Below are 27178 nucleotides of genomic sequence, written 5' to 3'. Positions count from 1 at the left end.
TGAAAAACATAGGCAGCGGCCTAAGTCGTTTTTTTCAGCAACCAATTTTCCAAATTTGCCAAAACGTTCCAAATTCATTCCCACTTGATTTTGTAACTTCCATACACATTATGAGAGTTAAAATCACATCTCTAACAGCCATATTTCACATATATATTTAAGAAATTCAAATCAAAATGTGTAATATCAAATCTACACATTATTGGGTAATATTTGGGAGTTACAAGTTTGTAACTCCAAAATATGTCACATTTGGGCACATACATGTGTCCAATTTTGTGACTCTCAATAATATGTTACAAGGTGTGACAAATCACATTATGTCACATTATTTAATCTAACATTATATTATTTAAAATAATATAACATTCCCCCACTTAGATTAAATAATCACTTTTTGTAACACTTATTTAATCAATCAAAACATTATATTAAAATATAATATTCCCTCACTTGATTAAATAATGACTCTCTATAGAAACCTTTGCATTGGTGCATAAAGTAAAATGTCTTTCGACTTGAATTTTACCTTAGTGTAATTATCACAAAATTTGTTGAAATTTTGGTTGCCGAAGCATTGAACCACTGTCCCTTGATAACAAACCGGTGACAACACACACACCTTTGCAATGTTCACTTGAGACCTCAATGTCTCGCTTTTGCACCGTTAATGGCCATGTGCACATTCCATTCATAGACTTTTCTTGAGAATGACTCCCAATTCTCATGAGGGGCGGCACCACCCCTAGGTCTATATAGGTAGAACTCTTACAGTATTTTGTTACCCTAAAATACTTGTCTTTTCAAGACTGAGTTCTATTAAAGAACCTTTCGGTTTTAACCCTCATTTTGGTAACACACTAGTACTCATATCTCATATGGGACAAAATTTGAGTACTATTACTATTCACTTGATTGACTTGTTATTACCTATTGAACCTAATACTAGTTTGGTGACTAGTATTAAGATAGGTTACCATCAATCGTGAATCTCTTTAGGGAGTCTAAGTCCCACCCCTTGAGATGTAAAATTGATTCCATTTGAATCATTTCTTTTCTCATGTATGCATACTTAGACACTCTCATTATTTTATTCAAACTTTGTTGCTAGCCATAGTTTGATTAAAATAGTTAACCCTTTAAAATAGTGATTTTGATCATAGTCAACACCCCCACTATTTTATAGTTTTATATCCAAGATAAACACTTTCCTTGAATATTAATTCTAGAAACCTATTTTGTTTCTAGAATTCTCATTTATGTTTTTAAATTGATTCCTTCTTGAATCAAAATATTACAAACAATAACTTTAGACACCAAGCATGTCTAGATTTGTTAATTCTATACACATATAGCCAATGTGATTTAGAATGTGAAACTCCAAATTACCTATTTGATAGGTTGACCAAATTAGTCAATTATTATCAACAAAATAAATTGATTAACTTTTGGAGTATCACCCCCACATTTCTCTTATAGTGATAATAAAATATCACTTTAAAATAGAAATCTCTTCATTTCTATTAAGTCATTTATCCTCCAAGATAAATCTAGACCTATGATTCTCAAAGTTCATCATGAGTCCTCTATGCCACATGATAAACTCTCAAGATAAAACCTCAATGTTTATCTTGATTTATTTACTTGCTAAAGCAAGACACATTTCTTTCAAAGCAACTTTTACTTTTAGTTGTCTAAATAATCTCAAAATCACTTAAACAACTTTTGTGTATTTCTTAAGAGTCTCTTTGAGATTCTTTTGAAAATACCAATTTAACATCCATTGTTTTTATCATCAAAATCAAAATGAAGATGTCAATTTTAAAACACTTTAAATCAAAGAAAATAAACCCTTATTGATTTATTTAAACACTTTTATTTCTTATGTTTTTGTTTAAAATTATTTCCTCATTGAGATTAATTTAAACATATCACCATCTTTAACCAAAATGAATAAAGTTCTCTTTTATTCACCATTGGTGTAAAAATTCAAAATTTCTTCTCCAATTTTGAAATGTCTCCTCATTGAATATTTAAGAATTATTGTCACTAAATAATTCTCAAATATATTTTATTTGACCACACTCTAGACTATAAGTCTATTGAGTCAATATGTCATCCCACAATTTTTTAATCCACTTTGATTCATTTTTTCTTGCAATGGCAAGACACTTATCAAAAGATGTAACCCCCTTAGGTTCATCTTTTCTTATCTCATAATTGAGATGTTCAACACTTTAATTGAGAATTTTAATTTCTCAAATTATTCTTTTTATTTACCAAATAAATGGTAACTCATCACATTGCAATAATAGAGAATAAAACATATTAACATCTCACAAATGTTTGTATGATTATGATTTCACATAGTTGTCAACATACATCCATCATATTAGCATGCATTGTTAATCTCATAATAATATTGTAAATATATCACAAATATCATACAATAATTCACATATCCACATAATGATATATTCTATTGATTCACAAAATCAATATATAGGCATGTCATATAAAACTCATAAATTGTCACTAAATAATTTCCCATTAACACAAAATAAGTTCTATGACATGCTAGCATACTACCCAATAATCTACTAGATTATTTACATATAACAAAAACTCAAGGTATTATATTATCTTCTAATCTAACCACTATATACAAAGAAGATTAGAAAACAATGAACCTTATTTATAAACTTTTTCTTCTTCTCATTTCTATCACTATATGAAAATCATTAGATCTTCTAAGAAAACCAAAGAAGAGCATTACCTTATCTTACCATCTTTTCAAAGTTGGATCCTCACAAGATCTCTATGGTTTCTCCTTCCATTGAAAAGGAACCTAAGCTTTTGATTGTTAGAGAATATATTTTATTGCTCAATGGAAATATGGAAAAACCAAAAATACAACTCTATGCCAAGAATACAATGGACTAGATAATATTGATTAAATAAACATTACAACTCAATTGCTCAAAATACAAGTAAATATAAAGAGGTAGAAGAAGAAGATTACAAACTCAAAACATTAATAATACAAGTAAATAAGAACAACAAGATCAAAAGAATGAAAACACAAACTCTCACACAACCAAAGTGTAGAGTAGTGGGGATCACCAACTTGAACAAGGTTCAAGACCTTTGTCCAAAAGCTTATTTCCCCCTATTCTCTAAGCACTAAGGGATCTCTCTAGGAAATAACTCTCTGGAATAATCAAGCCTCAAGGTGTATTTTTCAGCCAAGTGCTTTGTGGATGAAAAATGGTGTCTTACAAGTGATCATTAGGCTCCTATTTATAGAGTTTTGAGACACCCTTTGAATTTCAAATTCCACCAACCCCTATGGCTGTTACCAATGATTAATTGGATGTTTTATGGAATTAAAATAGAGATTTGGGAGTTACTTGGTTGTTGGAAACGTTCAAAATTGGATAAAAAAACCGAAGTTGGAAAATGCTATCAGCCGCTCAGGCCGCGGCCTGAAAAACACGAGTCGCGGCCTACGGTGTGTTTTAGCCTATTTTTGCCTCTTAGGCCGCAGCCTGAAAAACATAGGCAACAGCCTAAGTCGTTTTTTTCAGCAACCAATTTTCCAAATTTGCCAAAACGTTCCAAATTCATTCCCACTTGATTTTGTAACTTCCATACACATAATGGGAGCTAAAATCACATCCCTAACAGCCATATTTCGCATATATCTTTAATAAATTCAAATAAAAATGTGTAATATCAAATCTACACATCATTGGGTAATATTTGGGAGTTACAAGTTTGTAACTCCAAAATATGTCACATTTGGGCACATACATGTGTCCAATTTTGTGACTCTCAATAATATGTTACAAGGTGTGACAAATCACATTATGTCACATTATTTAATCTAACATTATATTATTTAAAATAATATAACATTCCCCCACTTAGATTAAATAATCACTTTTTGTAACACTTATTTAATCAATCAAAACATTATATTAAAATATAATATGACCTAACGTCTTTAACAGTCTTAGGAGTCAGCAGGTTGGAGATAAGGTCGACTTTGGATTGAACAACCTCAATTCCTTTTTCAGAAACAATGTGGCCTAAGACTATGCCAGAAGACACCATGAAATGGAATTTCTCTCAATTGAGCACAAGTTCTATCTCAATACACCGTTTTAAAACAACTTCAAGATGAAGAAGACATGTGTCAAAGGAGTTTCCAAAAATGGTTAGGTCATCCATAAATACTTCCATTAATTTTTCAATCATGTCACTAAAGATGTTCATCGTGCATCTTTGGAAAGTAACTGGTGCATTACACAAGCTGCATGGCATACGCCGGAAAGCAAAAGTGCCAAAGGGACAAGTGAAAGTGGTCTTATCTTGATCCTTTAATGCAATCTCAATTTGATAATAGCCAGAATAGCCATCAAGAAAGCAATAGAAAGGATGACCAGCTACACGTTCAAGGATTTGATCAATGAATGGGAGTGGAAAATGATCTTTGCGGGAGGCGACATTTAATTTTCTATAATCAATGCACATGCGCCACCCTGTCACAATTTTTGTGGGGACAAGGACCCCTTTTTCATTTTGGATCACGATGACACTAGATTTCTTGGGCATGACTTGAGTTGGACTGACCCATTTGCTATCTTCTACCGGGTAAATAATACTAGCGTCTAGCAATTTCAAAAGTTCATATTTTACAACTTCTTTCATTGTGGGGTTTAGTCGCCTTTGAGGGTCTCTTCGAGGGATAGTCGTGTCCTTTAGATTGATTCAATGGGAGCAAATTAAAGGGCTAATACATTTGATATCAGCAAGTGTCCAACCTATCGCAGATTTATGCGTTCGCAGTAGCTCGAGTAACTGCAATTCTTGAGAATTTTGAAGGTTGGACGAGATGATATCTGGAAATGTTTCACCGTCTCCCAGGAAGACATGTTTCAAACCCTCAGGAAGTTGGGTCAATTGAACAATTGGGACCTCTTCAGCTGTGTCCTCTCACGAGGTAGCTCTTCAAAGCGAGGTTGCCAAAACTGAGTCCTTCTATTGCGTGAGTCTATGCGATCTGATTTTGCAAGAGTAAACTCAATAGAACTGTGACTTTTGTTGTCAGACAGAAGGAGGAGTTCATCAAGATTATCAAAGTTGCTTCGCAATTGAACCTCCTCAGGAATTAAAGAGTCAATCATGAATGTTTGATAGCATTCATCATCTTCTCGGGGTTGTTTCCCGATGTGGAAGATGTTGACTTCAAGAGTCATGTTTCCAAACGATATCTTTCATTAGACCATTCCGACAATTGATCAAAGCATTTGCAGTAGCAAGGAATGGTCTTCCGAGGATAATAGGAATTTTAGACTCCATGTTTACCACATATTGGGTATCAAGAATAAGAAAATCCACGGGGTAATAGAATTTTTCAATTTGAACTAAAACATCCTCAACAATACCCCTAGGCTTTTTGGTGGAGCGGTCAGCAAGCTGTAGCACAACAAATGTTGGTTTCATTTCTCCAAGACCGAGTTACGAGTATACAGAGTAAGGCATGAGGTTTACACTCGCGCCAAGATCAAGTAAGGCTTGGCTAACTTCATGGGTCCCAATTTTGCTAGAAATGGTGTGACAACCGGGATCTTTGTATTTTTGCAGTGCCTTTTGTTCAATCACCGCACTCACTTGCTCAGTCAAGAAAGCAATCTTCTTGACATGGTACTTCATTTTTGCAGTGCATAGGTCCTTGATGATTTTGGCATAAGCCGGCACTTGTTTAATGATGTGAAGCAAAGGAAGATTAATCTTCACTTGTGTCAAGTACTCAAGGATTTCAGCTCAGTTATCAGGAAGTTTCCCAACAGGTTTCAATGCCTGGGGAAATGGTACTTTTGGAGAGGCATTGAGTGGTTGAATTTCGGAAGTAACTTTTGGAATACTGGGAGAGTTGGATTTTATGGGTGGGTCTTGCAAAGTCTTACCGCTTCTAGTCATGATGGCATTTACTTCCTTGACATTTTGATCATTAGAACTTGAAGATTGGGCCATGTGTTGGCCTTGCACATTGAATTTCGGTTGGGAAGGAAGTTTGCCTTTCCCCGACAACAGCGCAAAAATTTGTTTAATGCCCTAAATGTGACAACCACTAAGCGGTAGTTGTATTAAAATCGGGCGGTCGATCCACAAGGAGGTAATCTAAAACCAAAAGATTAGTAAAATAATAACACAAAAAAGTTAGTAACATGAAACAAATAAAAATGGAAATGAAAAGAGATTTGAGATTTTGGTGTTGTCTTTTTGATGAAATGATAAAATGAGACAAGTGAAATAAAAGTAAGGTGGAATCAAGAGTTTGAGAAATATAAGGTTTTAAGAATCATCCATATGCTTGTTTGGTTACTTAGTTACTTGATTTACAAAAATACATAAGTAAATAGTTCACATCCCAACATTTACTTGAAAAATCTAACATTAAAGTCCATATTCTTTTCTAACAAAAGTTCATTTGAGTTATAAAGTTCTTTACTTTAGGAGCACAATGTTAATCTTATGAAAAATCTAAAAATGACAAAATACCCAAGGGCAATAATGAAATAGAAGATTGGATATAAAATTATGTATCAATATTACTTTCACTAATTAGAAGCACATAGAAAGAGCATGACTAATCCTATATACTATTAGTGCAAGTAAATAAAGATAACAAAATAAAGATGAGGATGTAAGAACATAAATAACTCAAATACATTATATTAAGAACATAGTAAATCAAAGTAGCAAAATAACATCACTAGCATATGGAATCATCCCTAATCTTCCTAGGAAGATTAGGTCATTATGCTCATGATTCTCACAAAATTCTAAGAAGAAAATATGAGAAGAAAGTGAGTATAAATTTTGCTATAGTTTCTTTACTCTCAAAATTCCATTCTAATTGTGAAGAAAGAGGCCCTATTTATAGAGGGAGAAAATGCCTAAAAAGAAATTAAAAAAAAAAAGGGGTTTACAAAATAAATCTGAAATATTAATAATAAAATATAATTTTGAAAAATCAAATCTTATTATTAATATTAACCTAGCTATTTTGGTGTATGGTCATTTTTCCCTTTTCTAAAATACCACACAATCATGAGTTTTAAAGCTCAAAATAGTAATGCGCAAGGCCCAATACCCACAAAACATGGGTTGAAGGTGGCTGGTGGTACAAGAGGATTTTGACCCATTTCCAGCCAATGAGGAGGCGACACGTGGACGGCTGATTGGGAGAGAGATAGCTCAGGTTGGGCCTGGTTGCTGCATTGGGCCGCTAGAGACTTGGTGCAAGAGCTGCTGAAAGGTGTGTTGGGCCTGGAGAGTTACTAGGCCTGTTGGAAGGTGTGTTGGGCTTCAACTACGTTGGGCTTCAGCTACGTTGGGTGTTGGAGGCTTGATGCTGGGGGAAGCTGAAGATGGCTTGGACAGGTGGCGCAAGGAGGCACAGACAGGTGGCGCACTGGGGAGCAAGGAGGCTGGCGGGCCTGAGTCTTTGGGCCGAATTCTGGGCCTATTTTTGGGCTTCAAGAATGCCACTTTTCAATTTATTTTCAGATTTATCTCTTATTTCTTCTTTCTTTTTCTCCATGCCAAAATGCACTTTAATTTTTAAAAAATAACAATAAATTAAATCATAATAAAATATTTTCATTTAGAAAATAAAATATATTAATTCCATGAAAATATTAATTAAACATAATCTATTTTGTCCATTAGAATTAATAAATATGCATTTTTTCACTACTAATCACAAATTTCCAAGCATTTGATATGCATTCCAGATATACAAATAGAGCATTCAACATGCTACATAAAAAACCATGCATGTCACATACTAGGTGCAGTTTTCTTACCTCTGGTTCGAGCGAGAAATAATAAATGAACGTCCCTTGAGAACGATCGATCCTTTGATCCCTTAGCGGTCACCTAGTCATAACCAAATATGGAATACAATTAATGAATCAACAATAAAAGGTTCTTGACCTAAACCTCACTCCCGGGTCCTCGAATCGTACTCAAACGGTTAGTAGATTCGATCCCGAGCCTTAGAAATTGAAACCCCGAGCCAAAAACCCTCAAAAGTGCCCAAAATAGGACCCTGGAAAAACAGTGTAGCGCTGCCCCCCTAGCCCCTAGGCGCTACAAACAGGGATGGCTTGCCCTGGACAGCGCTGTAGTGCCCTCCCTTAGGCGCTGTAGCGCTAGAACTAGGGTGATTCAGCCCTGGGTTTTCCCCTTCGACTTCTCCACTTTCCAATCTTCACAAATTGATTCCAAACCTCAACCAAACTCACAAATGAACCCAAATACCCATCCTACAAGTCCTAGGCATCAAAACCCAATCAATCTTTGCTAAAAACTTCCATCAATTCTCAATTATCAACTTCAAAATTCCAACTGAAACTCAATAGGAAAACAGAGTAAAAATAGAGTTTTCCATGGTTAAAAAATTACCTCAAACTCAAGATGGAACCCTCTTCAGTAGAAGAACACAACCCTAGACCCTCAAGGCTTGGTTTCCTAGTTTGAATCTTCAATTAGGGCTTCAAAAATTCAAAGAAAGAAGAAGGAGAAGTGATGATCGAGAGGAAGAAGAAAGAGGCTCTAATTTTGTTCAGTTCTACAGCCTTCTAGTTGATATATACACTTGGGTCAAAAGACCAAAATGCCCCTAGGTCATTAAATTCTCTCATAAGGCTACCAAGGGTAAAACCGTCATTTCTTCTCTAATCCTGTTAATCATAATTAACGTCCACAAATTCCCGTTATTCCCAATATTCTCAAATGCTAATAAATCATATCTCATTACCCTTTAATTCTCGGTAATGTACTAATCATCAAATTGCCCCAAGACTCACCCTGAGCCCCGAAATTAACCCTAGTATGACCAAACTGCTAACTTGTATTCAAAGATTGTCTCATACCAAATAGCTCGAACAAATCCACATTATAACGTGGCTTCATTCATAATTCACCAACATGCATGAAAATATACAAATCTGCCCTCAACCAACCAAATTACCAAAATGCCCTTATAATGAAAAGTTGGCCCATATGCATGCATTTATCATCATATAATAATATAATTCACATAATCATTTAATGGCATTATAAATCAATTATGGCCCTCCCGTCTTCCTAATCAAGGTTCTAAACCTTATTAGGAAATTTGGGTCATTACAGTCGTTCTTATTTTACATTACACTCTGACTTGAGGTAAGAAAACGACACCTAATACATGATTAGGGCTTGACCCGAATGTTGAATATATATTTGATAAGGGCTTGGGCCCCTGTAAATGTGCATGATTATGATTATGCCTGTGATTGTTGATTAAGCATGTTGAATGCTCTGTATCTGGATATTTGCTATATGATATATGCTTGTCTGCATTATCTGATTGAAAAGAGTTGACTTATAAGTCAAGAACGACAATAGTGCGCTGAACGCTGGTCGAAAGTATTGACTTATAAGTTAAGGGCAGCAATAGCGCGTTGAGCACTAGTAGATTTGGTTAGGCCTAATCAGGAGCGCATCATACGCTTTTCCGATCCAATGGTCATGGAAAATTAAGCGCTAGGTACGTTGGGCCAGCTCCAAGGCTGGTTATACAGAGGATAGGGCAACGGGCCCCGGGGTGGCTTATTAGTCCCATATCCTAGGGTCGGGCCCAGGTATGATTCATTAATCATGTAGTTTAGGCAACGTGCCCCGGTATGATTCATTAACATGTCATTAGGGCAATTGGCCCCATATGACACTGTAGTAATTTATATGAATGATATGCATGCATGAGTAGGGTTATTAGTGCTATGCATTCTTATTATGATATGGTAACGTGTTATTAACTACTTATGAGCATGTTTAAGTTTTCTTGCTGAGCATTGGCTCACTGGTGCTATGTTGTGCAGGTAAGGGAAAATGGAAGTTGGACAAGCCATGAGTTGGAGAGCTTCGGTGGCGATGTGTACATATGCGGCTGCTCGACCATCATGGCCGGGGTTTCTCAGAGGAACTAGGGTCAAACCCTAATTTTGCCGCTTTAGTCGGCTAGTTGTAACTTTTGAGTTGTAATTACCCTTTTGGAATTGTAAACAACTTTGTAAACATTTATTATGGGATCCCATGTACAACTTAACGAAATAACCATTCATTTTGACCGAAATTTTTAACCCTAAACCGTTAATCACGTTTAGTAGCACGTTTATGGCCAAATGACTCGATTAGCGAGCCTAGCACTATTTAAAATGCACAGTGTAACGATTTTGGCTATCCAGGACGTTACTTATTATAAATGAAATAAATTAGTAATTTTAAATAAAACATGAATAAAAATTGACAATTATTTAATTAATATATTTATATTATTGTTTATTGAAACAAATAAAAAATCATAAATATTAAATATTTAAATTATTAATTTAATAGATTATATATGCTCTTAATTTAAAAAAAATGATATATTATCTTGAAATATACATTATAAATATTTTAAAAAATAACATGTATGTATATATTTTATTTTTAAAATTTTTATTCAATTGTAAATTTTTTAATTAAACAAGGGCAAAAATAATATTTTATAATTTGAGAAGGAATGGGAATGACAATCCCCATTCTCATGGGATTGCTAATCCCATTCCTCAATCCTAAATTTGTGTGAGTCCTACATAGTTTATTCTCATTCCTAACAAAAATTAAGGAAAATAAACAAAGGTAATGAAACTCATTCCCCGTTCAAATAGCACTAGCCGATGAAATTTTTACATATAAACTATATAAAACACTCATTACATGCATTGATTAGATATACTCAGTTTTTTGGCACAATATCCAATAAAAATACCACATAAGACCATCTCCAATGGAATGTATATAATTTATGTCAAATTTAACCCAAAATATGTGTCAATTATATATTTGACTCACTTTTTATATTTGTAGTTTAATGCATAAGATGCAAACTAGCTAAAAAAAAAAGTCAATATAGTTGTTAATGTTCATTGAAAATATACAAACACAATTAATTTTTTTATTAAAAGATAAATTAAAATTTTAAAAATTAACAATTCGTATTAATAAGTGACAAAAAAGTAATTAAAAAACATAATATTTATTGTTGGCCAAATTTGGCACAACCTTTAGCATATGTCAAATTTGTCACATATTTTAGACCACCATTGGAGTTCAATTTTGTGAAAATAGGTTAAAAAATCTATATACACCACTTTTATAGCACTCTATTGGAAATGCTCTGAGACTCATCATCGAAACAAACAACACCACTTAAAATTATGGGGTTTTTTCATAAATACCCACTTATTATGATTTTTTTACATTTTTACGGTCCTTCATTTTTTTTACATTTCTACTAACTCAAGTTTTCAAAAATACGATTTTAATGTTTCAAAATTACAAAAATACGATTTATACTAAACATCAACCCACAAAACATAACGTTAAACAAACAACAAGAAGGCAGCACGACAACAATCTCACAACAACACAGTGCAACCCATTGCAACTACAAAAAAAAAACATCAAAAATATTTTTCTTACATTTTAAAAAAGCAACACACCAACACACGGCAATACAATATAAAAAAAACAACTTAAATGCAACACGACAACAACCTCACAATAATACAGTGTTGAAAAGATAATTAGACATCAATTCATTGCATTAACTCAAAATAAACTAAAAAACAACACCAAAACAAGTTTTCCTTGCATTTTTAAATATGTAAAAAATAAACTAAAATATATCTCAAAACAACTACAAATATATCTCAAAACAACTAAATATATATCTAAAATAAACTAAAAAACAACAATTGGAAAACAACTAAACATTAACCCACTACAAACTAACACATTAAAAAATAACTAAAAAACACCAATTGGACAACAACTAGAAGTCAACCCATAGCATACTAACATGTTTTAAAAAAATCAAAATATATTTGAAAACAACTAAACAATAATTAGACATCAACACAACAATAGAACAACTATATATAAACTTAAAAAACTAAAAAAACAACATGAAAACATTCATACATAAATCTAAACAACACAAAAACAACTAAATTGATCCAGAAAAATTATAAAAAATTTACTCAATTTGAAATCAACTATACATCAACCAAAATTATAAGAAAACTAAATATATATAATAAAAAAATCAACTTGCACAACAACAATAAAAAATAAAAATATATATATTCATAAACAATGCACTAAAAGTACAAAATCAATTAAAAAAAATCACACACAATTTAATTAAATTTAGTAAAAAATAATACATGTCAAAAGAAAGCACATGCACTATATAACATCATATGCATGTGGCAACGAAACATATTCTAACCACATATGCACATATATACTGAGCTTACAAGGACCATAATTTACAATGCATACATATTAAATATTTAAAATAAGTACTCATCAGAGACATTTTTGGTAACTATATGTCGTACCATTCTCTTTATATATATATAACATACAAATATATCAAATAGTCTTTCTCATTGCCCATAAACAACATACAAACGCTTGGTGTCTTTTAAATATGGTACCTGAGAAATTGCATAGCCTAGTTGTTGCTGCATAACATGGGCAATAGCAAGCTCATTGTGCTGGAAAAACTCCATCGAATGCAAGTCGGAGACGTTGCAGCTCTCGTGAATCAAGTCAAAGAATCATCTCTTGAACTTGGAGTCGTTTTTTGACAACTCATCCGAGGGACAACAAACAACAAGAGTGGCCCAAGAGAATGTGAAGAAAATGGAGCCAGAGGAACCAGAGGAATAAAAGGAATAAAGGGCACCTGTGTAAATTTGTTTTTGTGGTCCACACCATTTGGACAGGCTGTAATTTGTGTAATGATTAGAGACCCAATTCTGTTAGAAATTTGTTATTCCTTTTTGTACCGTTACATATACGTGTAATATCTGGAATATTCTGTACATTGGCTATATAATACAATGGTCTCATCTCAGCAATACTTGAGCTGAGCATTTTTACAATTCTGTGCATTTCCCCCTTTATTTCTTCTTGGTATCAGAGCTAGCTCGGACGCTTGTCTTCATGGCTGCTTCTGGAGAAAGAACACCACAGGCCTCATCCGAAGGTGACAACGGTGGTCAGAAGGAGACGACATCAGCTGTGCAGCAGATGGTGTCAAATACTGTTGCTGGCAACAGTCAGGCTCAGACTCAGAACACAATCGTGCCTCATTTTGGGAGCACATTAAACCAGCCATTTGCCTTGAAGTTAGATCGCAAAAATTTTACACTATGGAGAACCATGGTGTCAGCAATAGTTCGTGGGCATCGACTTGATGGTTATCTCAAAGGTACCATTCCTAGACCACAAGAGTTTATTTATACTAATGTTGATGGCAATGAAGTGCCCACAGGTGAAGTTAACCCCATTTTTGAGCAATGGATCGTCAACGAACAACTACTCCTTGGGTGGCTTTACAGTTCCATGACAGAAGGGATTGCTTCGGAAGTCATGGGATGCGATTCCGCTGCTGCTTTGTGGACTGCATTAGAAGCACTGTACGGAGCTCATTCCAAATCCAAGATGGATGAATATCGAACCAAAATACAAACAGCCAGGAAAGGATCTCTCAGCATGCCAGATTATCTTCGACAAAAAAGACAGTGGGTCGTTGCTCTCGCAATTGCAGGAGACCCGTATCCTGAAAAACTTCTTGTTGGAAATATTCTTTCAGGTCTGGACATCGACTATCTGCCTATAGTTCTTCTCATTGAAGCAAGACCACCCACCACCTGGCAGGAGCTCCAAGATATGTTGCTAAGCTTTGACAGCAAGATGGAAAGACTCACTGCCTTCTCTAACACTAGCAAGCTTGGAAACAGTTCAGGAGGAAATCCATCAGCTAATGTGGCGAACAGAGGAAATCACAATGGTGGAGGAGGCAGAAGTACATTCCCTTTCAATCTTGGAAATGGTGGGTCATCCTCGTTCAATCGTGGAAATAGCAGTGGTCGTTTCAGAGGCAGAGGAGGAAGGAATAACAGTGGATCTAAGCCCACTTGCCAAGTGTGCGGCAAGTATGGACACTCGGCTGCCTATTGCTATAATAGGTATGATGAAACTTACATGGGAAATGCACCTGGTAGCAGTTCAAATATGAACAAAGGTTTACAGGGAGCTCAGGCGTTTGTTGCTTCTCCTGACACTCTTGATCATGAGGCCTGGTTTGCTGACAGTGGAGCAACAAGTCACATAACAGCTGACTCTGCGAAAATGCAGCAGAAAGAGGAGTATAATGGTAAGGAAACTCTTATGATTGGTGATGGCAGTCAACTTGAAATTAAACACGTTGGAATTGGTACTTTACCCACTTATATTAATTCAAATCTGTCTCTGCATGAGCTCTTACATGTGCCAAATATAACAAAAAAATTGATTAGCATTTCAAAATTAACTACTGACAATAATGTGTTTGTGGAATTCTTTTCTGATTTATGTTATGTTAAGGACAAGGTGACAAGGTAGGTGCTGCTCCAAGGGAAACTTAAAGATGGTTTATATCAATTTGAAGTGCCCACCAGAACTCAGCTCAATCAAAGTCATTCTCCACACCACAAGTCTAGTTTATTTTCTGGTCTTTCTGTAGGTTCCAAACAAAATGTATACCAGCCGAAAACTGGTTCTGTTTCTGCTTCAATCAAAGATGTGTGGCATAACCGTTTGGGTCACCCATCATCTCGAATTTTGAATTCTGTTTTAGAGCAATTAAATGTAAACCATACCAAAATGAATGAAAGTTTTTGTGATGCATGTCAACTCGGAAAGTCTCATTATCTTCCCTTTAAAACTAACCATTTTCATGCCGAACAACCTCTTGAAATGGTGCATTCTGATATTTGGGGTCCTGCCCCAGTCATGTCCAATACCAATTTTAGATTTTATATTCATTTTATAGACGATTACAGTCGCTATACTTGGATATATCCGCTTAGAGCCAAATCAGAAGCTCTTCAAGCCTTTGTTCAGTTTAAAAATCTGGTAGAAAATCTGTTTGAGAAAAAGATCAAAACTCTTCACACAGATGGAGGTGGAGAGTATCAAGCGTTTACTAGGTTCGTCACAGATTGTGGCATTGCTTTTGATCATTCATGTCCACATACCTCAGCCCAAAACGGTCGGGCAGAGCGCAAACACAGACACATTGTGGAAATGGGTCTCACATTGCTTGAACAAGCTGGTGTTCCTCAAAAATATTGGTGGGATGCCTTCCAAACCGCAGTCTACCTCATTAATAGACTTCCTACACCAGTTTTGGCCAATCAAACCCCTTTCGAACGCGTTTATTCCAAAAAACCAGATTACAAATTCCTAAAAGTTTTTGGTTCAGCGTGTTTCCCTTGCCTTAGACCATACCAAACTCATAAGTTTCAGTATCATTCCACTATGTGTGTTAATCTTGGCTATAGTGATAGCCACAAGGGGTATAAATGTCTTAGTAGCACTGGTCGTTTATATATTTCGCGGCTTGTCATTTTTAATGAACAAGAATTTCCATTTAAACATGGTTTTCTAAATACCCATCAACCCGAGTCCACTGTATCTGTGTTCTTTCCCACATGGTTCACTCCCCTTCATCATTCAGTGTCTTCATCCATGCTTCCCGAGAGTTCCTCTACTGAAAGTTCCCAGAAAAATTCATCATCTTCATCCTCTTCCGCTGCCACTTGCTCTGAAGATCCTATTCGTGATTCTGCCTTGTCACCAGCACCTTCGTCCAGCCATAACGTGGATCAGGTAAGTGACCATGAGCATGTTGTTGATCACTTTGAAATGACTAATCTATCTGCTGAGTCCTCCATTAGTCCAGACCAAGTTCCAGAAATTGATGTCACTCAGTTAGCAACAGATTCATCTATCTCAGACACAACTATTACAGCTGGTGAAAAACGTGTTCAACCTTCGCATCCTATGGTGACCCGAGCTAAAGCAGGTATTTTCAAGCCTAAAACGTATATGAGCAAGTCAGAATGGAAGCCCATTAGTGAAGAGCCACAGTCGTTAGAAGAGGCTCTCAGTCACAAAAGATGGAGGACAACAATGAATGATGAACTTGTTGCACTAATCCAGAATGGCACTTATAAATTGGTTCCTCGCACACCAGCAATGAACGTGATTGACAATAGGTGGGTTTACAAAGTTAAAAGGAACGCTGATGGTTCTTTTCAGAGATTCAAGGCTCGTTTGGTGGCGAAGGGATTTACTCAAAGGTCTGGTGTCGATTTTGGAGAAACGTTTAGTCCTGTCATAAAGGCGTCCACAGTCCGTATTGTTTTAACTATAGCAGTGGCAAAATCATGGGAAGTAAGACAACTAGACATCAATAATGCATTCTTGAATGGTCACCTTGAGGAAGAGGTTTTTATGGCTCAACCAAAAGGTTTTGAAGACAAGGAGCATCCTGATTATGTTTGCAAATTGAGTAAATCCCTGTATGGTCTTCGACAGGCACCAAGAGCCTGGTTTGATAGGCTGAAATCTACACTTCTTAGCTGGAATTTTAAAAACTCAAAGGCAGATTCATCGTTCTTCTTCTACAGGTCATCATCTCTTGTTATATTGGTTCTAATTTATGTGGACGATATGATTATTACGGGAAATAATACTGAAAAACTGAAGCAATTCATCACCAAACTGCATCAGATTTTCTCTCTCAACGACCTTGGCCCTCTACACTACTTCTTAGGAATCGAAGTACATAGAGATGAGACTGGAATGTTTTTAAGTCAGCCCAAGTATATTGAAGGATTGCTTAAAAAAGCCAAAATGTTACATCTGAAGCCGTGCCCAACTCCAATGGCTGTTGGCAAGATGTTGTCTATTAATGATGGCACACCACTGTCGAATCCAACAGAGTACAGAAGTCTTATAGGAGGACTGCAATATTTGACTTACACCAGACCAGATATTAGTTATGCTACAAACAAGTTGAGCCAATTTCTGAAAGCCCCAACTAATGTGCATCTTGGTGCGGCTAAACAGGTACTGAGGTATATCAAAGGAACACCATGCCATGGGTTACACATCCCTCACAGTGACAGACTTGTTCTAACTGATTTTTCGGATGCCGATTGGGCATGTTGCCCGGATGATCGTAAATCAGTTGCTGGGTATTGCGTTTATCTTGGAGATGCTCTGGTTTCGTGGTCGTCAAAGAAGCAATCTGTGGTATCTCGATCAAGCACGGAATCGGAGTACCGAGCCCTTGCAAATGTTGCGGCTGAAATATCGTGGATTCAAGCTCTGTTACAGGAACTAAATTTCTCACTAAGTGCTACACCAATCACATGGTGCGACAATATGGTTGCCAGTGCATTAGCAGCTAATCCGATTTACCACGCGAGAACGAAACACATCGAGTTGGATATACACTTTGTTAGAGATAAAATTCTAGCCAAGATGTTGGAGGTCAGATATATTCCATCAATGGAGCAGGTAGCCGATTGTCTTACAAAGAGTTTGTCACACAGTCAGTTTCACTCGTTAATTGCCAAACTTGGTGTCGTTAACACCCCACAAAGTTTGAGAGGGGATGTGAAGAAAATGGAGCCAGAGGAATAAAAGGAATAAAGGGCACCTGTGTAAATTTGTTTTTGTGGTCCACACCATTTGGACAGGCTGTAATTTGTGTAATGATTAGAGACCCAATGATTATCTTCTTTGACGCCGCATCATACCACTGCCGGTGAAGAGAACTCATGGATGCATTCGAAAACAGAAAGGTCCTTTCAAAACGCCGTGGAGAAATGGAATAGCCATCATTCCGAGTCTCCGACTAGGACTGAGTAGTGTTTGATACTCTTCATATTTGTTTCGAATGTGACCAGAAATTGCCACTCTTCGTTCTCCAGCTGGGACTCATCAGCCATGGCCGTAGTTAGTGGTTGCACTCACGATTGCCGGCATAAACAAGCTCAGGCGCTCCCCATCATCGCGATCCATGAAGTTCTGAAAATCAATGAACCATTTAGAAAATTTGAGGTGTTGCCGGAGAAGTAAACATCGTAAAGATTAAAAAAAAACTTGAACTATATAAATGAAAAAAGTTCCGCGTGACTGTATTTTTGTTATTTTCTCGCTTAATATAGTTCTCCGTGTAAATTTCTCTAAAATTTTTACTGAGTTTAATTCTTTCACAACTAATTTTTATTATTTTAGATTTTTCTTTTTAAAATAAAATTAAAAAAAATCTGATACAAAATGTATACTAAAAAAAACTGTAAAACATTATATTTTTACAAAAGAAAAAGATGCATAATAGATGAATTTTCCTATTCTTTTAAAAAAAATTAGAGCAAATCACCTAATGGGCCTGGAGAAAAGAGTTTGGGCCTATGATGGGCCAATAAAACAAGTGAGGGAATTGAACCCGACGTGAATCGAACACGCAACCTTCTGATCTGGAGTCAGACGCGCTACCATTGCGCCACGGATCCACTAGTTCAGATTTATCAGTTAAGTTAGTTATTAACCTTTTTATTTTTAATAAAACCCTTTCACTGGTAGCCAGTATTAGTGTTTTAGTGTCTACTGTACTGAGAAAGAAACGCCATCATCAACGTATTCAACATCCTCCAATGGCTTCCCTTCGAACTCTTCAAATCTACCCAGTTTGGTTCCAGGTAAGCTCAATATCAGTAATATTACGATAAGGGTCGTTGCCAAAATCTCTCATTGATCTTGTTTTGGCTTTTTTAATTTTTTTTCACTGTAGCCCTCAATTTCTGGTTCAAACTTTCGGGAGCCTTCGTATCTAGTGGTGCTCAGACCTGAATTTGGCTCAAGGAATGCTCGAATCAGCTGGAACCCACATCCATCTTCCTCTCCCAAGTTTGTATTGAGAGCCATTGATGGCTCGGCCAGCTCTGGCGGTGCTCCCCGAGATGAGGTGGTGAAGAACACTCTGACCAATTCCGTTGCCAAATTGCAAGGTGCTCTCAGTGCCTTCCCTCCAGTTATTTATGCGGTAACAAAGTTTGTGTTTTTTCTTTTTTCTTTTTGAATTTAGACTTCTTTTTAATGTTGTCATTGCTGTGAAAGTTTTGTGCTTTGGGGTTTATGTGTAGATGAGACAACAAGTAGTGGGATCCAGTTTTGCGATTGGGTTTTTTGTTGCTACTGCATTTTTGGTTTTGGCTGTGAAAATCTTTATGGCTAAGAGATCAAGAGAGAATCATCATCCTGGTTCTGTAGCTGATCTTGTCAGACGTGGCCAGCTGAGGTCTGATAGAAGAGGCATGTATGATTCCAATCCTTGATACCTTATTCAGTCCTAATATGTTTTTTTTTTTCTTTCTCTTTTTATGTAAAACCCAAGTAGAATCAAAAGTCATAATATCATGTGCTCAATGATACAAGTTTGTTTTTTCTCTTGTTAATGAGATATTGGCTAAAATGACAAGGTGAAAGTTAAAAATTAGCAAAATAACCTCATTCGTATGGTCGTTCAGTGTAAATTTATAATGGCTTGATAGCTGGTTAGTGTAAATTTATGGTTGATTCATAGTCTGAATGATCGCTCGATGTAAATTTATAATCTCTTGATAGTCGATTAGTGTAAATTTATAGTCGATTAGTGAAAGTTATTTTGTAAATATATATATTTTGAATAGCTAGTTTACTAATAAATCAGTGTAAATTTGTAATCGCTTGATAGTGGACAGTACAAATTTATGGTTTACTAATAATTTTTTTTTTCATTAGTCATTTTTACAACTGTCTCCTTGTTAATGCTTCTTTTTGTCAAAACAGAACAAGGCCTCTCAAGTATGATGACCCTTTCAATAATCCAATGGTGAAAGTGGGCAAGGGCAATTCAACAGTGGAGATGTGTGGAAAAGTATACCGCTTAGCCCCAGTTACCCTTACAGAAGAGCAACAATCAGTTCATCAGAGGAGGAGGTCTCGGGCATACCAGTGGAAGAGACCAACGATTTTCCTCAAAGAAGGCGATTCAATACCTCCTGATGTTGACCCTGATACGGTTCGGTGGATTCCCTCTAATCATCCTTTTGCAACCACTGCCAGTGACATTGATGAAGATATAGCACAAAACAATGTGAGGCAAAAGCATGGTGTTCCATTTCGTATTCAAGCTGAGCATGAGGCGCTGCAGAGAAAGCTTGAAGCACTGCATGGTGTAAGTATAATCATCTCACCTGTAGTTTGATTAGTATGTTTACACCTGTTTAGATATAAATGCTGTCTTAACAAGCATCTCAAAGAAATTGTGTTTAGGAAGTTGAAAATTTACAAGTGGAGTTTTAGGATTGTGACAAAAATTATTCATGAAAACAAACTAGTGGGATTGGACAAGGGAAATTTGACATTCTATGCATCCAAATACCCACAATTAAATGAATATGCCAAAATTAAAAAATACAGGCAAAATATGCCACAAAATTGCCCCTTACATTCAATGACCTCTCTCTCAAATCGTCTTTATCTTTCTCCTTCACCTCTCCTTTATCCTTCTCTCTCCCTCCTTTCTTCTTCCTCTACCCATGTCCATTAGAAGAAAAAAAAACCATGGCCGTTGACACCATTATTGAAGCACCATTTTTATGTTATAATCATTGAAAATCCGATCCAAAACTTAAAACAAATAAAATATTCACTTTAAGGCACTAATTTATGGATTTTGAACACTTCTATACAAGAATTTTCGGTTTTGTTTGCGTTTCTTTTCAGATATGGAAATATGTCAAGCAAAACGATGCTAAATTGATGGTTTGCGAAGGTCTCATGAAAACTTATTTTTTTAGGGCAAAATGGTTACCAAAACGATGCTAAATTGATGGATTGCAGTGGCCATATGGAAATTTGGTTTTTTTTAGGCCAAAAACATTGCCAAAACGATTCCAAATTGATGGTTGGCGATGATGGTCCCTTGGGAAATTGATTTTAGAGGCCAAAATTGATGCCAAAATGATGGTTGGCGATGGTCTCTTGGTGAGGCATAATTTTTTCCTTGGCTACCAGTTTGAAGTGATTTTTTTTTTTAATTTGGTATTTCTTAAATCAAACCAAGAACTGAGTGAAAAATTATGCTTCACTAAAGTTTTTATCAATTTTTATGCAAAACCATTGAAACAACATCGCAAACAAACTGAAATAGTATTGCAAACCATTGTTTTAGTATTTTTTTGTCGCTGAAATGAATTTTTCACACGACTATCGATTTAGCATTATTTTTGGGCTAAAATAACAAGTTTTCGTGTGACCAACGCAAATCATCATTTGGCATCGTTTTTGGCCTAAATAAACAGGTTTTCATGAGACCATCTTAAACCATAACATTTTTGGCTTATAAAATATGTTTTCATGGACCATTGCAAATCAACAATGTAGCATTGTTTTGAGCCAAAAATAACAAGTTTTTATGGGACCATTAATTTAGCATCGTTTTTGCGTGAAATTATGCAATTTTCAGATTTCTAGATCTTAAAATAATCGCAAACAAAACAAAAAATATCTTGTATAAAATTATTCAAAATCTATGAATTAGTGTCGTAAGTGAATATTTTCTTCGTTTTAAGTTTTGGATTAAATTTTTAATCACTAAAACAAACAAAAAAATGGTGCTTCAATGATGGTGTCAATGGCCATGGTTTTTTCTTAATGGTCGTGGGTAGAGAGCTGCTTTGAGAGAAGGGAGGGCTTTAAATGGAAGGGGCAATTTTGTTCTTTTTTTTCAAAGGCATATTTTTCTTGTTTGGCATATGTTTATTTAATTGTGGGTATTTGAATACATAGAATGTCAAATTTCCCTCGGACAAAGCTTACAGTACTTCGATTAAAATTTGGTCATGAAATGGCTGAACATCTGTTTCCTTTTCATGTTAGGAACAAAAACTGAACAAATTAACAATCGACTCTAGCAATGCTAAAGATTTTGAGAGAGCATTCAAGTCACATCCAAAGTCACCGGAACGTGGAGAGGAAAGCTCCTCGAATGAACATACAGGCAACTCCAAGGCTAACTCGCCAGAACGGCCCTCAAATTCATCTGGGTTTTCGCCATCTTCAGAAGAAATGCAAAAACCATGATTGTTGCATCTTTTTTTCTGGCGATACTGCTATCTTCATCACTTGTTAATTTTCTCTACAATGATCTATCAATTTTGATCTTTATAAGGCGGGTCCAAATATGTCAAGGGTAGATTGTAAATAGGATGTCGTAGTTCATATTTGAGACTTTACCATGTACATCTTGCAGCTGTGCTTCCCCCAGAACATTTCCTTGTTTTTTTCTTCTTCAAAGACCAGCCTTGTTGTAATAATAATATCACATTTCATTTTGACTGTAGATCCATTCAATTGGTATACCAGTGTTGATTTCTTATTTATATATATATATATATATATATATTTTTGTGGACACTTGTTTGAATTCGAATCATGCTGTAACTGTGTTGTTGTTACTAATACTTGATTTTGTGAGATCAGGCTTGTAAACAAAATTAAGGCATGTGGTGGGGTGGGGGGGCAAGAACACTCTGTAGCACTATGATGCTCCCATTGAGGTGAATTCGAAAAATAAAAATAGGATGCTTTTTACTTTTTATTTTTAAATAAGATGAATCTTCGAATAATTTGTTTTTAATTATACACTAATTCAAAATTGAAGGGAGAAAAATAGAAATGTTTAGTTGGCCTTCTAGAAATCTCTTGGAAAGAAAGGAATGTCGAGTGCTTCCAATGGCTCATTCAGTCACTCTTTGCCTCAGCAGCTTGTCTTGCACCAACAGAAAAGAACTCAGTAATGACCTCAAGAGGCATGCCTTTCGTTTCAGGAACCTTTAAGAAGACAAAAATCCAAGAGACGAGGCACACCACAGCAAAGATTCCAAAGATGCCGGCCAACCCTATTGAAGTCAGCAGCACAGGCAGTGAGTAGGTGACGATAATGTCGCCTATCCAGAACGCCAGCGCGCAGATGGCAATGCAGAGGCCACGAACTCTAGTTGGGAAGATCTCTGAGCAAAGGATGTTTGGTATCGGTCCATACGCCATCACGAAGCAACAAAAGTATACCACAACACAGACTGTTGAGATTACTGCATGAACAATGGTCCCCAAACTTACTAAATTCCCGATTACTAGAATTGTCAATGACACTATGAGCACTGGGATTGTGACCAGCAGCAGCCGCCTGCAATATGGAGTTCATCAGTCAAAACTACATTGTTTAGTAAGTACATAAGATTAAGATGGTGAGATTATGTTGTAAGTAACATGTGAGAGTTTGCTTGGTTTCAACCTCCGACCAGAGATGTCCATAAGCCTCATGGCTACACCTATACAAGGAAGCATCAACAAGGTTGTGAATGCACTTATGAGAAATGAAGCAGACTCTGTACCAAGTCCCATGTTCGAAAGAAGAACTTCAACACCTGCCTCTTCCAAAATTTGAGGAGTGTAGTACAGAACCCCATTTATTCCAGAAAACTGCATAGACAATCAAAGAATTATTAGAGATTCTCAAACAAGAACAACTTCAGAAGTAACACAAAATGTATCGTGACAAAGTTATAGTACCTGTTGAAGGATTTGAATTCCTACTCCAACAATTAATGCATGCTTAACCCCGGGTTCAAGAAGAGCAGCCCAAACAGGCCCTTTTGAAGCAGTTTCGGATGGGTGAACCATTGCAGGTCCAACATTGTACTTATCCATGAGCTCCTTTGAATAAAGAGCAGGCTGGCTTACAAGCGCAGCAGCCTGGATTACCTCGTCTTCTGCAGGAATATCAGCACCAGGAAGTGAAACAAGAGATCCACGTCGAGAAACAGGGACTCCCTCATGGAGATAAATCCTTTTGAATCCTCCTTCCTTCTTTCCGTCCTCACCTTCTTTCTCCGACCATTTCCATGCCAACTGCCAGCCGCCACCAATACCTGTATTGCCGACCGTCTCCCCTCCCCCCTCCACAAGCGTGCTATGGCCTCTCATGCTCAAACTACTTCCGTGGGAAGCAGGATGTACCATCTCCTTTTCCATGCTTGTGGTCTGACGCGAAATCAAGGGACTGTGCAGATTGTCATCTGAGTCTGCGTCTGCAGCGTCTGACATGTAATCCTCACCTTGTCCTTGCAAGCTCTCCTCATCCCAATGGTCATGCTTAACCCGAGTATCGGCTGTGCTATACATGCTGCCGAAATTTGGAAAGAGCATACTTCTCGTACTGCCTGTCTCAGGGAGCTTTTCATGGACGCTACCAAATAGAGTCACTAGAGGGTCCATTAGAGACATGCTTTGGTTTGCCAGGCTTCCATGGCGAGAGACAAGACCAAGAGAACTCTGTCCTTCTACAGGTTTGGCAACCCAGGAAAGACCCTTGTCTGGTCCATACAACCTGATTCTGTCTTTCTCACTATCTTCTTGGCCATCTTGAAGTTCATAGGCAGGGCCTATAATGTACTCCTCTATAGAAGTTTCACCTCCAATTCCCAGACCTTCTACCAGTAAAGCCATCTCCCCTGTGGTTCAATTACTTTTCAGCAGGTTTGATATGATTTATTTACACAATCAAATGAAAAATGACAGAGGTCTAAGAACAAACAATGTTGTTATATCATTCAACTTATTCTTTGTCAGACTTTGGTATTAACATTTCAAAAAACATTTTTGTGATTTGTAACACCCAATAATTCCATGGTTTTATAGAAGAATATCAGTAAGAAACAAACCTGAAACGTCATCCACCCCGCGTAATTGCTGAAGAACTTTTTTCGCCTCGATCATCTTGCCTTTACTCACAAGCCACCGAGGAGACTCAGGCAAGTAAAAGATGGTAAAAACAATGTAAATAAGAGAGGGAATGGATAGAACTCCGAGCATCAACCTCCAGCTAGGTGAGTCCAACAGTGACATTCCAAAAATCATACAGTAAGATAGAAACATGCCGCCTGAACCGGTGAACTGTGGAAGAGTGTTTAGCAATCCCCTTATTTCTGAAGGAGCGGTCTCAGATATGTAGATAGGAACAAGAGTAACAGCTAGACCAATTCCAAAACCATCTAAAAGCCTTCCTATGCATAGGACAGTCACATTGGGAGACCACAACATCACCAAACTACTTATGAAGTAGAGAATAGATGAGGCAATCAACATTGGCCTTCGGCCAAGCCAATCTGATATAGCTCCAGAGCATGTTGTAATGGCTGTTGCTCCAATGAGTGACATGGCCACAACTAAGCCTTCCACAGTTGTTTCCAAAGCCAGATCCTTCTTTATGTAAACAATAGCCCCTTCAAAGAAAAAAGAAAAATCAAGCTCTAAATAAACAACACTTCTCATTCAATATCTACACCATCTAAAAAAACATATTCTAGTATTAGAAGTGTCCTAGTGAGCAAAAAAAAAAAAAACAAAGTGTGAGATTGAGTGAGTGTATAAAGTTTCAATGGTGGGAGATTACCGTTCTTGGGTTTCACTATATACACCTCAAAATATAAGTCAACAAGACGAGATTTAAGATGATTAACTTAAAAGACTTGAGAAGAAAGTACCAGCAATTGTAGCATTATCCCAGCCTTGGAGAAAGTTACCAATTGTAGCAGCAATAGCCACAAGGGCAGCTCCTTTCATCTTTTTCAACTGATATACAAGTCAAGTTCCTCAAAATCCTATTAATCTAACCTGTAACAGAAGTAGCACAAAACAATATCACATTAACAAAAGAAGAAGAAAGAAACACTACTACTTGTTCATATACCATGCAGCTGCCAAATGGGTTCCAAAGTCCATACATAGGAACCAACGAACAATATAAACTATACATAACAACAACAATAACATACCCAATAACCCAGATCGATTTGTGCTTGATTTTGAGAGCCAAAGCCAAAAGGGGTGTCAGATAATGCTTTATATGTTACAAATTATAAGCACCCAGAATTGGAACTCAAAAGGGTTATTAGCTTTGAGGAGGTTGGGCCACACTTGATCTTTCTTTCAAACAATATTTTTTATTAAAATAAAAGAAGAAAAAAATCTTTTTTTTTTTATTCTTTTAGTACAAAGAAAAGAGAGAGATATAGAAAGTTCAGCTTCTTGGTCAAGGAGAGAGAGAGGCGTGTAAGGAGCTCTTGCTAAGGACCAAGCCAACCACCATTCAAAACAACAACAGTGACCTTATTTAACTCGCTGTCAAACCCAGTTTCTAACCGAGTTGTAACTTCTCTAGCTCACTCACTCACTCGTTCATTTCTGATATGATATCTTTTCTTCTGGTGTGTGTATTATAACGATACTTAATAACGCTATGGTAACTATATAAAGTTTTAAAAAACCAATGTAGTCTAGTACAGACAGATTGATAATTCCATAAAAGTGGACCTATTCGTTTGATAATATGTTTTCAAGTGGTCCAGAAGAACATAAGATAACAGTCTAGCTTCAATCATTTTGGTTGGATCATTTTCCATTTTTGACCCTTTGATTCTTCTTTCTCAACGATTGAATGCTATTCATACGTACCTACAAATTATGATTACTACAAAATCAAAAATAAATAAATATACAGCATTTGAACCTATAAATTTGATTCAAAATATCTAGTGGATCCATCCAAAATAAATGTATATTCATAGTTCATGTCAACACTAACTATATATCTATAACTAACCATCACACATTTTCAATTTATTGCAATTGTTATGGTTTAATTTTAGTTTTTTTTTTAAATTTAATTTACTTTTAATTAATTATAATAAGACACATGTCTATAATTAGTTAGAGCACATATTTTGTCAAGTATTAAATCATCACAATAAATTTCAACCCTTTAGTCGAACTATATAGCCATATCTAAGAGATCTTTATTAGAAGTTAAAATATAAAGTTATCTATAATAAACTATTTGGAGATGTTAGTAACACAACACAATAAAAAATCAATGGAACATCAACCGGTCAAAATGTATGTTATGTTGACCATTAGCTCCGTACATGAGTTGTCATGTGGCAAAGTTTACTTTATTTTCTTTGCTGGACACATAACTGAGTACCATAAGTGGGTTTAAGATATTTTTACTCTAGTCTAATTTTAATAATTTTATGCAAAAATGATCTCTCGTAACTTA

The 27178-nt window shown here is 36.1% G+C and overlaps 2 protein-coding genes and 1 non-coding gene across 3 annotated transcripts; 1 reads left to right on the top strand and 2 right to left on the bottom strand.

Annotated features, from left to right (window-relative positions):
* Nucleotides 1–18455: 18455 nt before the first annotated feature.
* Nucleotides 18456–18527, bottom strand: TRNAW-CCA (transfer RNA tryptophan (anticodon CCA)). The gene has a single exon. It is a non-coding gene; the product is annotated as a tRNA-Trp (tRNA).
* A 62-nt stretch (nt 18528–18589) lies between these two features.
* Nucleotides 18590–22416, top strand: LOC133807228 (protein MULTIPLE CHLOROPLAST DIVISION SITE 1). The gene is made up of 5 exons (XM_062245413.1): nt 18590–18713; nt 18806–19057; nt 19158–19330; nt 19843–20230; nt 21937–22416. The coding sequence occupies exons 1-5, from the start codon at nt 18669–18671 to the stop codon at nt 22138–22140; spliced, it is 1062 nt and encodes a 353-aa protein (XP_062101397.1). The 5' UTR covers nt 18590–18668; the 3' UTR covers nt 22141–22416.
* A 205-nt stretch (nt 22417–22621) lies between these two features.
* LOC133807227 (monosaccharide-sensing protein 2-like) lies at nt 22622–26094 on the bottom strand. Its single transcript, XM_062245412.1, has 6 exons — nt 25896–26094; nt 25605–25734; nt 24783–25343; nt 23632–24572; nt 23354–23541; nt 22622–23245 (listed from the first exon to the last, which is right to left on the bottom strand). The coding sequence occupies exons 2-6, from the start codon at nt 25681–25683 to the stop codon at nt 22801–22803; spliced, it is 2214 nt and encodes a 737-aa protein (XP_062101396.1). The 5' UTR covers nt 25684–25734; nt 25896–26094; the 3' UTR covers nt 22622–22800.
* Between the last annotated feature and the right edge of the window lie 1084 nt (nt 26095–27178).

Source organism: Humulus lupulus, chromosome X, assembly GCF_963169125.1.
Source record: "Humulus lupulus chromosome X, drHumLupu1.1, whole genome shotgun sequence".
Taxonomy (NCBI): domain Eukaryota; kingdom Viridiplantae; phylum Streptophyta; class Magnoliopsida; order Rosales; family Cannabaceae; genus Humulus; species Humulus lupulus.
The sequence above is the reverse complement of the archived record's forward strand: the minus strand, read 5'-3'. Positions and strand labels throughout refer to the sequence as shown.